The 14827-nt window shown below is 48.2% G+C and overlaps 3 protein-coding genes across 3 annotated transcripts; 2 read left to right on the top strand and 1 right to left on the bottom strand.

The window, feature by feature from the left end:
- Positions 1–1062: 1062 nt before the first annotated feature.
- On the top strand, positions 1063–2072 carry LAJ45_02730 (uncharacterized protein; the record flags this gene model as incomplete). Its single annotated transcript, XM_046112321.1, has 3 exons — positions 1063–1275; positions 1766–1867; positions 1965–2072. 3 exons carry the CDS (start codon positions 1063–1065, stop codon positions 2070–2072), a joined length of 423 nt encoding a protein of 140 aa, XP_045974447.1.
- Positions 2073–2240: 168 nt separating this feature from the next.
- LAJ45_02729 (uncharacterized protein) lies at positions 2241–9569 on the top strand (the record flags this gene model as incomplete). The annotated part of the gene is made up of 9 exons (XM_046112320.1): positions 2241–2456; positions 2557–2727; positions 2860–2954; positions 3025–4624; positions 4750–5397; positions 5455–6990; positions 7050–7997; positions 8053–8784; positions 8841–9569. 9 exons carry the CDS (start codon positions 2241–2243, stop codon positions 9567–9569), a joined length of 6675 nt encoding a protein of 2224 aa, XP_045974446.1.
- Positions 9570–10073: 504 nt separating this feature from the next.
- Positions 10074–10964, bottom strand: LAJ45_02728 (uncharacterized protein; the record flags this gene model as incomplete). Its single annotated transcript, XM_046112319.1, has 1 exon — positions 10074–10964. One exon carries the CDS (start codon positions 10962–10964, stop codon positions 10074–10076), a length of 891 nt encoding a protein of 296 aa, XP_045974445.1.
- Positions 10965–14827: the final 3863 nt, after the last annotated feature.

The raw sequence follows: 14827 nt of genomic DNA, 5'->3' as shown, positions 1-14827 counted from the left end.
TTTTTCCCACGCATCACCAAAAATCACTCGCAATGTCTCACCCCCCGCCGGGCACCCAATCAGACCCCCCCGCGACACCCCGACACCCCGACACCCCGAAGCTTATGTAGTCCCGCGCCCGCGTATTGGGTCCCTGAAAATCGCAAACCGTACCGGGTTTTCCTTCCCAGCTCCGTGTAAGTATGTAGTATGTACCCCGACCCGAGTGATGACCATCATCACTGGGCAGAGAGTATGACATATATGTAGGTATATACGCGAAACATTACCCCGGGCCCCCGGTAATATTAGTAGCACTAGTAATATTTTTTACTCTGCTTCTGGGTCCGCGCTGATCTGATTCGCCGTGGTGGGGGGAGACCCGGCTGCGAAATTTTTGGGGTGACGGTGATTACTCACTTACTGGATGTAGTTGTTGTGGGGGATTGGTTTTGGCTTTGGTTGTGAGACCTACTCTAGGTAGGCCTCGGACCAATGTTGTTGAGCCCAGCGCAGCGCACAGCACAGCACAGCAACCGACCGACCGACCGATATCAGGAAGTGCTATGAAAGAGTGAGTGAGTGCGTGAGGATGCGAGGTCGGAGGCCCAACAGAACAGGGCAGAACAGAACAGAACAGGGCCGGGCGCCGGCGCCGACAAAGAAAGTAAAGTAAAGCAAAGTAAAGCAAAGTAAATTACAAAAAAGCAGATCAATCGAGGGTAAAGCAAAAAGATCGAGCGCCGGCAGGAAAGAAGGAAAGAGCACTGCACTCTACACTCCATTGAATTCTCCATCTACTCTCTACTGCCTTACGTCAGCAGCAGCAGCAGCCGCATGCCAAAAACAAACTCCCATCTCGGACAGCGACAGCGACCAGATGTTCCCGATGCTTCCTTCTTCTGCCCCTGGGCGCTGATAGGCACCATATCTGTCTGCCATCAAATCGCGCATTCTAGATAGATACGATACTGTAGCTCGGGCCATCCAGGAACAACTGGGTACCGTATGTATGTATGTTTATTTACGGGTCCTCTCCTCCATGGTAGAGTAAAAGAGAGCTTTACGCGGATCCCTCTTACTATGCCACTAGGCCTCTTTCAAGTCTTTCTTGCCAAGCACACCCGTACAGGGGCCCCTCCCACCACCATCACGGTCCACCACCCCTCCCCTCCCCTCCTGCGGGCGGAAAAAATCCCCAACGTTTTTTGCTGCGCGAGAATTAATGATTGCCCTTCCCAACACGTTGCCCCTAGTCCTGTTTTCGATGGTGGGAATTGTTTTGGGGTTGTGGAGGTAAGTTGAGGGAAAGAGTGAAAAGAGAAGATCTGAGAGAGAGAGGGGGTTGAGGTTGAGCGATCTAGAGAGGTCTCGCCGAGCTAATGGAGGGGGGAGGATCGTTTTTTTGGTGGGGGAAAGGGGAATTGCCTATCTGAGATTGGGATTATTACCCCAAGTAGAAACTGACTGTATTTTCTTTTCGCAAGTAGAGAGAGAGAGCAGAGTAGAAGAAATCAAAAAAAAAAAAAAAAAAAGGTACCACGTCCAACCAACCGATCCCCATAGCCGGAGTATTTCCCTTATGTTTCTTTTTTTTTTCTCTCGGGTCTCCCAGCAGTGGCATAGGGTGGACCAGTTAGTAGATCCCTGCCCGTACAAAACAGAGCCCCGCAAAAAACAATTCCCTATCATTTTGTTGGTTGGGCCCCAATTAACTAGCCTAGCTAGCTCTTGTTCCCTCAACGGAGAGAGAGAAGACAGTGTTAGACTGTTAGTACTTCAACAGGACCCTCACCACCACCCCCCGCCCTCCCTCTCCCACCCTCATTCCTCCTCCATCGCCCATCTGCAAAGTGTTCTTAATCGTTCTCTTTCAATAAGCCATCCTGTAAGTTTTCCACCTCCTCATCCTCACTCACTCTCTCCACCTCAATTCCCCCCGAGTGGAGTAGTACTAGTGTTACGAATTATCCTCACACTTCTAGATTTTCTCTCTCTCTCCCATTACCACGACAAACGACGCCGACGATCCTACCCCTCACGCCGTACGAACATCCAGAAGAAAGCTCCACCATCTACCTGCTGCGCAATAATATTCTTTTTTTCCCCAGTGCCTACACCCCTAAAGCACCGAGGCTAAAAAAAAAAGATACCCACCAAAAAAAAAACTCCAGCAACTCAAAAATCCAATCCTATTCTTACATATCTATACCCACACCTACACTCACGCCCGAGTCTTTATCTATATTATATATAAAACAATGGCATCAGACTCATCTGCCACCGTGGCCGCCATTATGCGGACGACCGGAACGGCGGGCCAGCCGGGGGGGAAGGACAAGATAGTGACGCCGAGCTACTCAAAGAAGTTCAATCTGCCCGCACACTTCATCGGCGGCAATTCGCTAGAGGTTGCGGCCCCGAGCGCGGTCAAGGACTTTGTTGCGTCCCACGACGGACACACTGTCATTGAGAAGGTTTGGGAGCGCCAATGATTTTTAAATATCGAGGGAGGGGGAAAGTTTGAGAGTGGACTTGGGGCTAATTGGGTTGCGTGTGTGTGTGTGTGTGTTCTAGGTTCTTATTGCAAACAATGGTATTGCGGCCGTAAAGGAGATTAGAAGTGTGCGCAAATGGGCGTACGAGACATTTGGTGATGAGAGGGCGATCCAGTTCACGGTTATGGCTACGCCGGAGGATCTGCAGGCGAACGCGGACTACATTAGGATGGCGGACCAGTACGTTGAGGTCAGTATCCAGCTCTTCCCCCCGCCCCCGCCCCACTTCAACCTCAACAACCCCCCATCTTCCCTTGGCCCGGCCCCATATCCGGGTGAAATAGCAATTGCGATACTAACCCCAAAAAACTACAACCTACAGGTCCCTGGTGGCACAAATAATAATAATTACGCAAATGTCGAGTTGATTGTAGACGTTGCTGAGCGTTTTGGGGTTCACGCTGTGTGGGCAGGATGGTGGGCCAAATCCCCCCCCCCCCAACTTACTCTTCCGCGCAATTGCAGTTTACTGATTTTCGGATAACAGGGGACATGCGAGTGAGAACCCAAAGCTGCCGGAATCGCTGGCGGCGTCAAAAAACAAGATTGTCTTCATTGGGCCCCCCGGCTCGGCGATGCGATCGCTCGGAGACAAGATCTCGTCTACGATTGTTGCGCAGCACGCCGAGGTACCATGTATTCCTTGGAGCGGTACCGGCGTCAAGGAGGTCGTTGTCGACAAGGAGGGTCTTGTTACGGTGGCCGACGAGATCTACGATAAGGGTTGCACGCACTCTGCCGAGGAGGGTTTGGCAAAGGCCCGAGAGATCGGGTTCCCAGTCATGATCAAGGCATCAGAGGGTGGTGGTGGAAAGGGAATCAGGAAGGCGGAGACTGATGAGAACTTTGCCAGTCTCTACAGCCAGGTTGCCAACGAGGTGCCCGGATCCCCCATCTTTATCATGAAGCTGGCCGGCAATGCTAGGCATTTGGAGGTGCAGCTGCTGGCGGACGAGTACGGAAACAACATCTCGCTGTTTGGCCGTGATTGTTCAGTACAGAGAAGACATCAGAAGATCATCGAGGAGGCGCCCGTCACGGTTGCCAACCCCGCCACTTTCAATGCTATGGAGAAGGCCGCCGTACGACTTGGTAAACTTGTCGGATATGTCTCAGCGGGTACCGTCGAGTACCTCTACTCCCACTCAGATGACAAGTTCTACTTCCTCGAGCTTAACCCTCGTCTCCAGGTCGAGCATCCCACCACTGAAATGGTTACCGGTGTCAATCTTCCCGCTGCCCAGCTCCAGATTGCCATGGGCCTTCCCCTGCACAGAATCCGCGATATTCGTCTCATGTACGGTGTCGACCCTGCATCCACCGGCGAGATTGACTTCGGCTTCTCCAAGGAAAACTCACACCTGACCCAGCGCAAGCCGGCCCCCAAGGGACACACCACAGCTTGCCGTATCACCTCCGAGGATCCTGGCGAAGGTTTCAAGCCCTCCAGCGGTATGATGCACGAGCTCAACTTCAGGTCTTCCTCGAATGTCTGGGGTTATTTCTCAGTTGGTACTGCCGGTGGTATCCACTCCTTTTCAGATTCACAGTTTGGACACATTTTTGCATACGGAGAGAACAGAGGCGCCTCTAGGAAGCACATGGTTGTCGCTTTGAAGGAATTGAGCATTCGTGGTGATTTCAGGACTACCGTTGAGTACCTCATCAAACTTCTTGAGACTCCGGCGTTCGAGGACAACACCATTACAACAGGATGGCTCGATGAGCTTATCACAAACAAGCTCACCGCCGAGCGACCAGACACCATGTTGGCTGTCGTTTGCGGAGCTGTTACTAAGGCGCACGTTGCCAGTGAGGCATGCATGGCTGAATACAGGACTTCATTGGAGAGAGGTCAGGTGCCGGCGAAGGACATTCTCAAGACTGTTTTCCCCATCGACTTTATCTATGAAGGCAAGCGATTCAAGTTCACAGCGACTAGGTCGAGCTCGGATTCGTACCATCTCTTCAGCAACGGCTCAAAGTGCAGTGTCGGTGTTCGAGCACTGTCCGACGGTGGTCTTTTGATCCTGTTGGGCGGACGAAGTCACAACGTCTACTGGAAGGAGGAAGTTGGTGCTACTAGAGTGAGTGTCGATAGCATGACCTGTCTCTTGGAGCAGGAGAACGATCCCACACAATTGAGGACGCCCTCCCCCGGAAAGCTTGTCAAATTCCTTGTAGAGAATGGAGAGCATGTCAAGAGGGCCAGGCATTTGCGGAAGTCGAGGTTATGAAGATGTATATGCCGCTCCTTGCTCAAGAAGATGGTCACGTGCAACTCATCAAGCAGCCGGGTGCCGTCCTTGAAGCTGGTGATATTCTTGGTATCTTAGCTCTTGATGACCCCAGTCGTGTCAAGCACGCTACACCTTTCGATGGCCAGCTTCCCAACTTCGGTGCTCCCCAGGTTGTAGGTAACAAGCCTCCCCAAAGGTTCACTCAGCTTAACACTATCTTGCGCAATATCCTCGACGGTTATGACAACCAGGTTATCATGGCTACCACACTCAAGGAGCTTATCGAGGTTCTAAGAAACTCTGAGCTCCCTTACGGTGAGTGGTCTGCTCAGTTCTCAGCCTTGCACAGCAGGATGCCGCAGAAGCTTGATGCCTTGTTCTCCCAAATCACCGACAGGGCAAAGGCTAGGAAGGCCGAGTTCCCTGCAAAGGCATTGCGCAAGGGTCTCGAGCGTTTCTTGGATGACCATGTTCAGCCTGGTGATGTTGACCTTTTGAAGTCGGCTTTGGCGCCCCTTACGGCTATCATGGATGCATATGCCGAGGGCTTGAAGGCACACGAGCTTTCCGTTTTCCTACAGATTCTTGAACATTATTGGAGCATTGAGAAGCTTTTCTCTGTAAGAATTCCTGTTAATTTGTCTTTTTCGGAAATAATGCTAAACAAAATAATATAGGGCGCAAACACTAGAGATGAGGACGTCATTTTGAAACTTCGTGATGAGAACAAGGAGGATATCAACAAGGTTGTCCAGGCAGTTCTCTCACACAGTAAGATCAGTTCTAAGAACAACCTTATCCTCGCCATCTTGGAGGAGTACCGCCCCAACAAGCCTGGAAATGGACCAATCGTCAAGTTCTTCCGCCCAATCCTCAAGAAGCTCACTGAGCTGGACTCCCGCCCCTCCACCAAGGTTGCTCTCAAGGCCCGTGAGGTCCTCATCCAGTGTGCTTTGCCATCATTGGAAGAGAGAGCCACCCAGATGGAGCACATCCTCCGCTCTTCCGTTGTTGAATCAAGATATGGAGAGACTGGATGGGAGCACAGAACTCCTCTGCTCGACACTTTGAAGGAAGTCATTGACTCGAAGTACACAGTCTTCGATGTCCTTCCAACATTCTTCGCTCACGCCGATCCTTGGGTTTCTCTTGCTGCTTTGGAAGTCTACGTTCGCAGGGCTTACAGGGCCTACGAGTTGCACGTCGTCAACTACCACAACCTGGACTCAGAGCCTCCATTTTTGGTTACCTGGGACTTCCAGCTCCGAAAGGTTGGCGTTACCGAGTATGGAATGACCCAGCCATCAGCTCCTACTACCCCCACCGTTGAGCGCAGCGAATTCAAGCGTATTGGCTCCATCAGTGATCTCTCATTCTTGGTTGGAAAATCTGAGGCCGAGCCTGTGCGAAAGGGTGTCATTGTTCCCGTCACCTTCTTAGATGAAGCCGAAGAACTACTTGGCAGAGCGCTTGAGCTCATCCCACGCGGAAAGGGAGGTAAGAAGAACACAAAGGAAGGACACATGCCTAGCCTCGAGGGACGCAGAAAGGCACAGACCCTCAGCGCAATTGAGATCGATGAGGAGGAGATTCTTTCAGCAGTGTGCAACGTTGCAGTCCAGGATGCCGAGTCTATGGATGACAAGGACCTTATGGAGCGGATTCTCCCTCTCATCAACGATTTCAAGGCTGAGCTTCTCTCGCGCAACGTCAGAAGAATCACCTTCATTTGCGGTCACAAGGATGGATCCTACCCAGGTTACTTCACCTTCCGTGGACCCGAGTACAGGGAAGAGGAGAGCATTCGTCACATTGAGCCGGCTTTGGCTTTCCAGCTTGAGCTTGGCAGATTGTCGAACTTCCAGATCAAGCCAGTGTTCACTGAGAACCGTAACATCCACGTCTATGAGGCTTACGGCAAGGAGGTCCAGAGTGACAAGAGATACTTCACCCGTGCTGTTGTCCGAGCTGGTCGTCTGCGGGATGAAATCCCTACAGCGGATTACCTCATCTCTGAGACTGATCGCCTGGTCAATGATATTCTTGACGCTTTGGAAATTATTGGAAACAACAACTCTGATCTCAACCACATCTTCATCAACTTCACCCCTGTGTTCCCTCTGAGCCCGAGGAGATCGAGCCTGCTCTTGGTGGATTTATTGAGAGATTTGGAAGACGTCTTTGGAGGCTTCGTGTCACTGGAGCTGAGATTCGTATCATCTGCACTGATCCCAAGAGCGGCCTTGCTTATCCACTCCGTGTCATCATCCAGAACGTTTCAGGTTATGTTATCCAGGTCGAGATGTACGCAGAGAGAAAGACCGAAAAGGGCCAATGGGTCTTCCACAGCATTGGCTCCAAGCCCGGCTCCATGCACCTTCGTCCAGTCAACACCCCATATGCTGCTAAGGAGTGGCTTCAGCCCAAGAGGTACAAGGCCCACCTTATGGGAACCCAATACGTCTATGATTTCCCCGAGCTCTTCAGACAGGCAATTCATCAGAGCTGGTTGAAGACCGCGAAGAAGGTGTCTGCTTTCAAGGAGAAGGTTCCTCAGCTCACCGAGTGCCTTGACTACAATGAGCTTGTATTGGATGATCAGGGCGACCTCACCGAAGTCCAGAGGGAGCCAGGTACCAACACACACGGTATGGTTGGTTGGGTAGTAACTGCAAAGACCCCCGAGTATCCCAAGGGCAGGAAGTTCGTCATCATTGCCAACGATATCACCTTCAGGATTGGTTCTTTCGGACCTGCAGAGGACAGATTCTTCCACAAGTGTACCGAACTCGCTAGAGCGATGGGCGTTCCTAGGATCTACCTCTCAGCAAACTCTGGTGCAAGAATTGGTATGGCCGAAGAGTTGATTCCCCATTTCTCCGTTGCCTGGAATGATGTCGACAAGCCTGAGGCTGGTTTCAAGTACCTTTACCTCACTCCTGAGATGCACAAGAAGTTCGCGGACAGGAAGCAGAAGACCGTCATCACGGAGCGTATCATTGACGATGAAGAGGAGAGATACAAGATTACCACCATTGTTGGTCAGGAGGATGGTTTGGGTGTTGAGTGTTTGAAGGGGTCTGGTTTGATTGCCGGTGCAACTAGCAAGGCTTATGAGGACATCTTCACGCTTACCCTCGTCACTTGCCGTTCCGTTGGCATTGGTGCCTACTTGGTTAGGTTGGGTCAGCGCGCAATCCAGATTGAAGGACAACCTATTGTAAGTTTGGATTTTGTGGCTTGCTGTGCGATATCACTTGCTAATCATTTTTTAGATTCTCACTGGTGCCCCCGCCATCAACAAGCTTCTCGGTCGTGAGGTTTACACCTCCAACTTGCAATTGGGAGGCACCCAGATCATGTACCGCAATGGTGTTTCTCACTTGACTGCCAACGATGATTTCGAGGGTGTGCAGAAGATTGTTGAGTGGATGGCATACGTTCCTGAGCGAAAGGGTGCTCCTGTGCCTGTTTCTCCATCTAACGATACCTGGGACCGTGATATCACATTTGTGCCACCACAGAAGAACCCTTACGATGTCAGATGGCTTCTTGCCGGTAAGGATGATGAGGGTCTCTCCGGTCTTTTCGACAAGGGCTCCTTCCAGGAGACTCTTAGTGGGTGGGCCAGGACTGTCGTTGTTGGTCGTGCTCGTCTTGCTGGTATCCCTGTTGGTGTCATTGCTGTCGAGACTCGCTCAGTTGAGAATATTACTCCTGCCGACCCCGCCAACCCAGACTCGACTGAGATGGTTACTCTCGAGGCTGGTCAGGTTTGGTACCCCAACTCTGCATTCAAGACTGCACAGGCCATCAGCGACTTCAACCGTGGAGAGCAACTTCCCTTAATGATCCTTGCCAACTGGCGTGGTTTCTCTGGTGGTCAGAGGGATATGTACAACGAGGTCCTCAAGTATGGTTCCTTCATCGTTGATGCTCTCGTCAAATACGAGCAGCCTATCTTCGTGTACATTCCTCCTTACGGCGAGCTTCGTGGTGGATCTTGGGTATGTTTCCTCATTCTCACATTATATTTAGAGTTATGGCTAATCATTGTGACTAGGTTGTCGTTGACCCCACTATTAATGCTGATATGATGGAGATGTACGCCGATGAGGAAGCCCGCGCTGGTGTTCTCGAGCCCGAAGGTATTGTGAACATCAAGTACCGCCGTGACAAGCAGCTCGACACCATGGCCCGCCTTGACCCCGTCTACGGTGACCTGCGCCGCCAACTCGCCGACAAGAACCTCACCCAGGACGAGCAATCCACCCTCAAGGTCAAGATGGTCGAGCGTGAGAAGCTGCTCATGCCCGTCTACGGACAAATCTCTCTCCAATTCGCCGATCTCCACGACACACCCGGCCGTATGCAAGCCAAGGGTGCTATCCGTATGCCCCTCCAATGGAAGAATGCCAGACGTTTCTTCTACTGGCGTATCCGCCGTAGATTAAACGAGGAGCTCTTCTTGAAGAAGATGGCGGTTGCGGACAAGGGTTCCACCAGGACTGAGAACTTGGAGAGGTTGAAGATGCTCATTGTTGCGGATGGCGAGAGCACCTTGTTTGATGAGAACGACCGCTTGGTTGCGTGCTGGTATGAGGAGAACAGGAAGGACGTGCTTTCCAAGATTGAGGGTCTAAGGCAGGACGGCGTCGCAAACCAGGTTGCATCTCTCATCCAGAAGAATGGCAGCAGCGCGTTGAAGGGTGTTGCTGCTGCTCTCGCTAAGCTCGGTGAGAAGGAGCGTGAAGAAGTCCTTAGGGCACTAGCTGGGTCAAAGAGTCCATAGGGTTTGTGGATAACCCTTCGCGCAAATCTGTTATCACTGTACTGTGTGATATCGTATGCATTTATCCTGTCCATAATTCTGATAGGTATTTTATGATTGTCCATGTCTATTTAATTAGAGTGGGTGATGGTAAATTATGGATGCCTTTCTTTAATTATGTTTCCTTGCGTTTTTCCTAGTTTCATTGCTTGTCTTTACTTTTTTTTGTTTCATTACATTGTCTTCACTTCTTTTCTTTGCTTGATTATTATGCACTTCGTCTTCACTTTTTTCTTCTTGGTTTTTTACCCTATATCATTGCTATCTTGCATTTTTTTCCTTAAGTTTCTATCATTTCAAAATTTCACAGAGAAAAGGAACAGAAAATAGACTCGATTTCAATTTGATGCCATGCTTCAACAAAAAGTGAAAGAGAACTGATTCATACTGAAAGTGCCAAAATCCAATGCACCTTCCCAGCCAGCCATCCACCATTTCCGAAACAGACTTCCTCCTTTCTTTACTTCACCAATTGCCTTGGGCAGCCTGGCCTCCCCACTCCCTTTCAACCCTCTCCCTTTCAACCCTCTCCCTTTCCAGTTTCTCCCGCCTCTCTACAAGACACCTAGCGATCAGGCGTTTTAGAGGAGAGTCGACCAGGATGAACACATTTTCGTGGTTTACAACCAATGGTGCAATCGGATCGATGGTTGCTGGCATCAGTTCCTTCGTGATTTCGAGTGCAATCCTCGGGAACTTCATGCACAACGCCTCGTATTGGGGCATGTGGACATATCTCTTGATGTCAAAGGCGATCTTCTTGACCATTGTCTTGCGAAGGTGGTCATCGCCCACACTATGGTGTTCAGCGAGATAACCCATAAACTCGATGTCGTGCCAAGGTTGGATATTTTCGTGCTGATAAACCAGAAGACGGTGAATGTGAATCGTGGCACAGGTCTGAAGCTCGGTGCACATGTACTTTGCGGCCATGGTGTAGATATGACCATGTAGCACAAGGAGGTTGAAGCCATCGAAGGTCCTCTGCGTCAACTCGTAGTCACCAGCTGTGACCCATTCACCAAAGCGCTTGACGGTTTGTATGTTCTCCTTCATCAGGTAGGTGTAGGTGTACCTCGGATCCACCCCTATATTCTGTTTGACCTCGGCGTGGAGTGAAGGCGAAACGGTATTTAGAAGGTTTTCTTGGATACGTATGCCTAGAGTATCGGGCTCGTGGATGGATCCCAGCTTTATGATTCTCCCCATATCATCTTCGATCCTATTTATTACGTTAGTGATACTTATATACTTTGCCTTGTTGTCCCAAAGACATCTAGTGGGTATCACAAACAAGAGGAATTCTTGGTAGGCCGCGGGGCTATCCAAAGCAGGCCTCCCCCAGTAATCAGCCATTGATATTGGATGGCAGTGTTGATGGAGGTAGAGATGATGGTTATATTGATTGTGGATGATGGGAAAGGAAAGAAGAAGAAGTGATGTGGTTGGGGTAGAAGAGTAAAAGAAAAAGTTCAGGGAACAAATGGGGGCTTGTGTCTGACGGTAGGATACATCATAGCATACATCATAACATATCACTCGATCTCCAACTACTTTATCCTGCTCTAATCTAGAGCTCATAACACCGGATATGTAGTTGATATTAGGTTTCTTGACCTACTAAGGCAAAAGACTCGCCTAGAGATCCCAAAAACCCCACTAGGCGCATGGCCACTTCCTTCCAATCCTTCTATCTTTATTGAATAACCAAGGCCATAAGTCCCACACAATCTACCTTCCTACTTCTAATGCTAGACTCGAACGCGAACATAACTATAAGAAGCAATTCCGTGAGTCGTTTAACCTTTCATTGATAGCATTTTGATGATGCCCCGCGGTCAAGGGTGTATGATCCGTCAGCTGCAATGACCTTCGAGCCATTGTGACCCTAATAATACCCGCGGCCGTATATTGTTGTATTCGATGCATGACTGAATCCAGACTTGTATCGCTATATCTATTGAATGTAGGCATGTGCCGGTCTCACCCATAAACATGAACGCCGAACCTTCTTTTGTGGGCAGGCGCATCTACCGCTGTATGGAGAGAGGCCCTCCAGATCTACCGATACTGGATTATGCAATTATCACCAGTACTAATGCATAGATATTTAATGAAGAAACGTTCTGGAGGGGCGGACCCCAGCCAGAAGCCCGATGCACATCCATACCACAATAATCTTCCTTCGACTGATTCGAGCACCACAATATAGTCTTAGTGTGGTCCACGATGGCGAAGCCCTTTGTGCCTCGAGATGGCACGAGGTATACCCTTCAACGAGTCCTATTTACCTCGAAACATGATGTATTCCTCGACTCGAGTCGAGTCGAGTCAACTCAATATATATCCTCAGGCTTCCAGAACGGAGATACTCGTGTAATACGCATCCCGGTTGATTGAACCAGACAAGGACTATTGAGAACCCACTGTCAAGACATACCTCGAGGAGTATCGAGACAGCTAAAGACATATATGTATATGGCTCGATGCAACCCAAAACATATCTCTTCAGAGGCAGAGGCAACTCGATGCATCCCATCTCCCCCACCTCGATGCACTTCATGAACCACGCTTTACGGTCTTAACCCGCTGTTGATTACACCATATTATGCCCCATAATAACGAAGCCTATGACTCTGAGCTCAATATGAAGGTTCTCTAAAATTCTACTTAACTCACAGCACAAGAAAATTTTATCATTTTAAGAATAGAATACACATACCGAAAGAAATCCACAGCTACATGTATGGGGCGGTAAATGTGTCAAGAGTAATTTTACCAACGGTAGTAAATTATTTTACCACCGGTGGTGAAAATAATACAAACTTTTATGATAAAAGCACAGACCTTTTTGGCCAAAATGGGCCATAGAATGCCAATATATGGCCAGAAGGGACCATATAATGCCACTATATATGAACATTGTCCACTGGTGGGGAATTTCACCACCAGTGGGAAATTTTCATAAGTTTTTTGAACATTTACTTATGTAGTATAGCGCAGTATAAAGACTGAAATTCAGTGTTGATACTGGCACAAGGGCTGAAATTCAATGCTTATACCACCGGTGGTAAAATTACTTTTGACACATTTACCGCCCCATATACATGTAGTTGACAATGGAGACCCTTCCCGGGTGCAAACCACCTAAGCCTGTGGCGATTCATTACTCGCTAGAGAGTTCAGTGTAACTAATCGACGAAAGAACGTTAGGTGTAACTGTTTATAGTCTTTCTCGAATCTAATTCGCAGCAACATAAAAAGATCAGGAGGACACCAAGTAGCCTGGTCCATCATCAAATAAAGTCTAGCCTCTAATTTACTAACGTATATCAGGATCTGTACTACGTATCCATACATGTATACCTAGACATAAACATACTTTCCAAGTATATCTCACTCGCTGGAGATTACGTGGTCCGTATCGGCAAGAATCAGACTACAGACACTGCATGTGTTCGGACGATATTGAATACTATCAATACGAGTTTCCATCGGTAGTATACAATCTAAGATTTACAGCCACTTGCGTTTATAATCTCTAATTAATTGCACACAACTATTGAGTCATGAATTGAAGTGAGAGATATAGGAACGATATCAAATTATTTAATACAATCAATTCAAATTTAATATTGAGCAATCAGGATAGTAATTCTACAAAAATAGACACCCTCGGAATTACTCTGGTGCCCTCCGAAATCATGGTCATGGCACATATATACTTCCGGCCATATCGGGGTTAATAAGCTTATGGCTAGTATCGAACTAAAAGGCTCTTTAATTCAGACAATTTATCACCGACTATAGTTCCTTCAAAATGGTCTTAATCGACCTATACTTTTGAGCCTGCTTACACTAATCGTTATTACTCGGGCCATGTGAGTATCAGGAATACAGATACTGATACTATATAAACACTAAAACACCTCAGCTACTCTATATGTACTCAAATAGTGCAACGAGAAAAAATGAAAAACAAGCGTCTCGCGCCACCCATAACAAATATTTTAGTCACCCCTCATCTTCCCAAACTCTTCCCACTGGACAAGATGCACGGGAGAATAGGTAGCATCATGTGCTCTGACTCGGAGTTGAACCGAGGATCTCAGCATTACTAGTGCTGCGCCTTACCAACTTGGCCATCAGAGCATGGATGTTATGGCTAGGATAACATTTAAACTCTGCTAGTCTCCAATTTGGCTTCATTTACTATTGAACTTCTAGTCGCGGGACGGATCCCCCACCGTAGCTGAATATTTGCAAGTGTGCAAGCAATTATTTACACATAGTTCTTTGAACTTAGTGAGATATACTAGTACAGACTGAAATCAGCACATATTTCTCACCCTGTCTGCTTTAACGCTTCCTCTAAAAGAGTCGCCTCTGCTGGCGCTGTATACTTAACCGTAGCACTATGAATCTAAACTTTGTATAAACTCACAATGAATTCCGTTCCCATACTCTAGCGACCAATACACGTAAAAACACAAGTCACAAGTTTCAGTATTAGATACTTTATATGGCGACAACATGCCGACTTTTAAAGACTTTGTGAAGTCTAATATGACAGGAGACAAGACCCAGTGGTTTACAATGCATGTCTAAATCTCGATCACCTACCCAGACTCTTTTTTTTTTGGACTCTAAAAATAAAAATCTTTATACAGATAAACCTGCACTATCCGATGTTCTCGACCTCCTTAAAAAGATAATATCGAATCCTAATATAATAACTTAATTATAAGCAGGTTTTGAAGCCCAAAATACACGAATATATATAGTCTCATCCATCGGATAGTAGGGTGATGGGCAAGGGGCAAGACTGGGAAAGTCTAGCTCGTCTCGTCTTGTATTCTTTAAACTGGGTACTGAAGATCTCGAGACAATAGCCTAGTCTCATCAAACTCTTGAGACTTTCCGCCATGTGACCTTAGGTCTAGCTAGGGAATATCTACAACAATGCAGACCAAGGGTTCAAGCCTTTGAAACTGGGGTTGCAATTGATGATCTATGGTATATTAAAGTGGGGGGGGGGAAGTTAAAAAAATTCTCGAGACCCTCAGACCTGGTTTTATCTCGTCTTACCTTTCTTTAACAAAGGATTTGAGACAGTCTCGAGACAACTTGTCTCGTACCCATTACTGCCTGGAGACCACACTTCATGTACGGATATATGAGCAATTATCAGACCCAGTGAAGGTATTGGGAGAACGAAG

The sequence above is a fragment of the Morchella importuna genome (genome assembly GCF_003444635.1).
Source record: "Morchella importuna strain M04M26 chromosome Unknown Morimp01GS005, whole genome shotgun sequence".
In the NCBI taxonomy this organism is placed as follows: Eukaryota; Fungi; Ascomycota; class Pezizomycetes; order Pezizales; family Morchellaceae; genus Morchella; species Morchella importuna.
The sequence above is the reverse complement of the archived record's forward strand: the minus strand, read 5'-3'. Positions and strand labels throughout refer to the sequence as shown.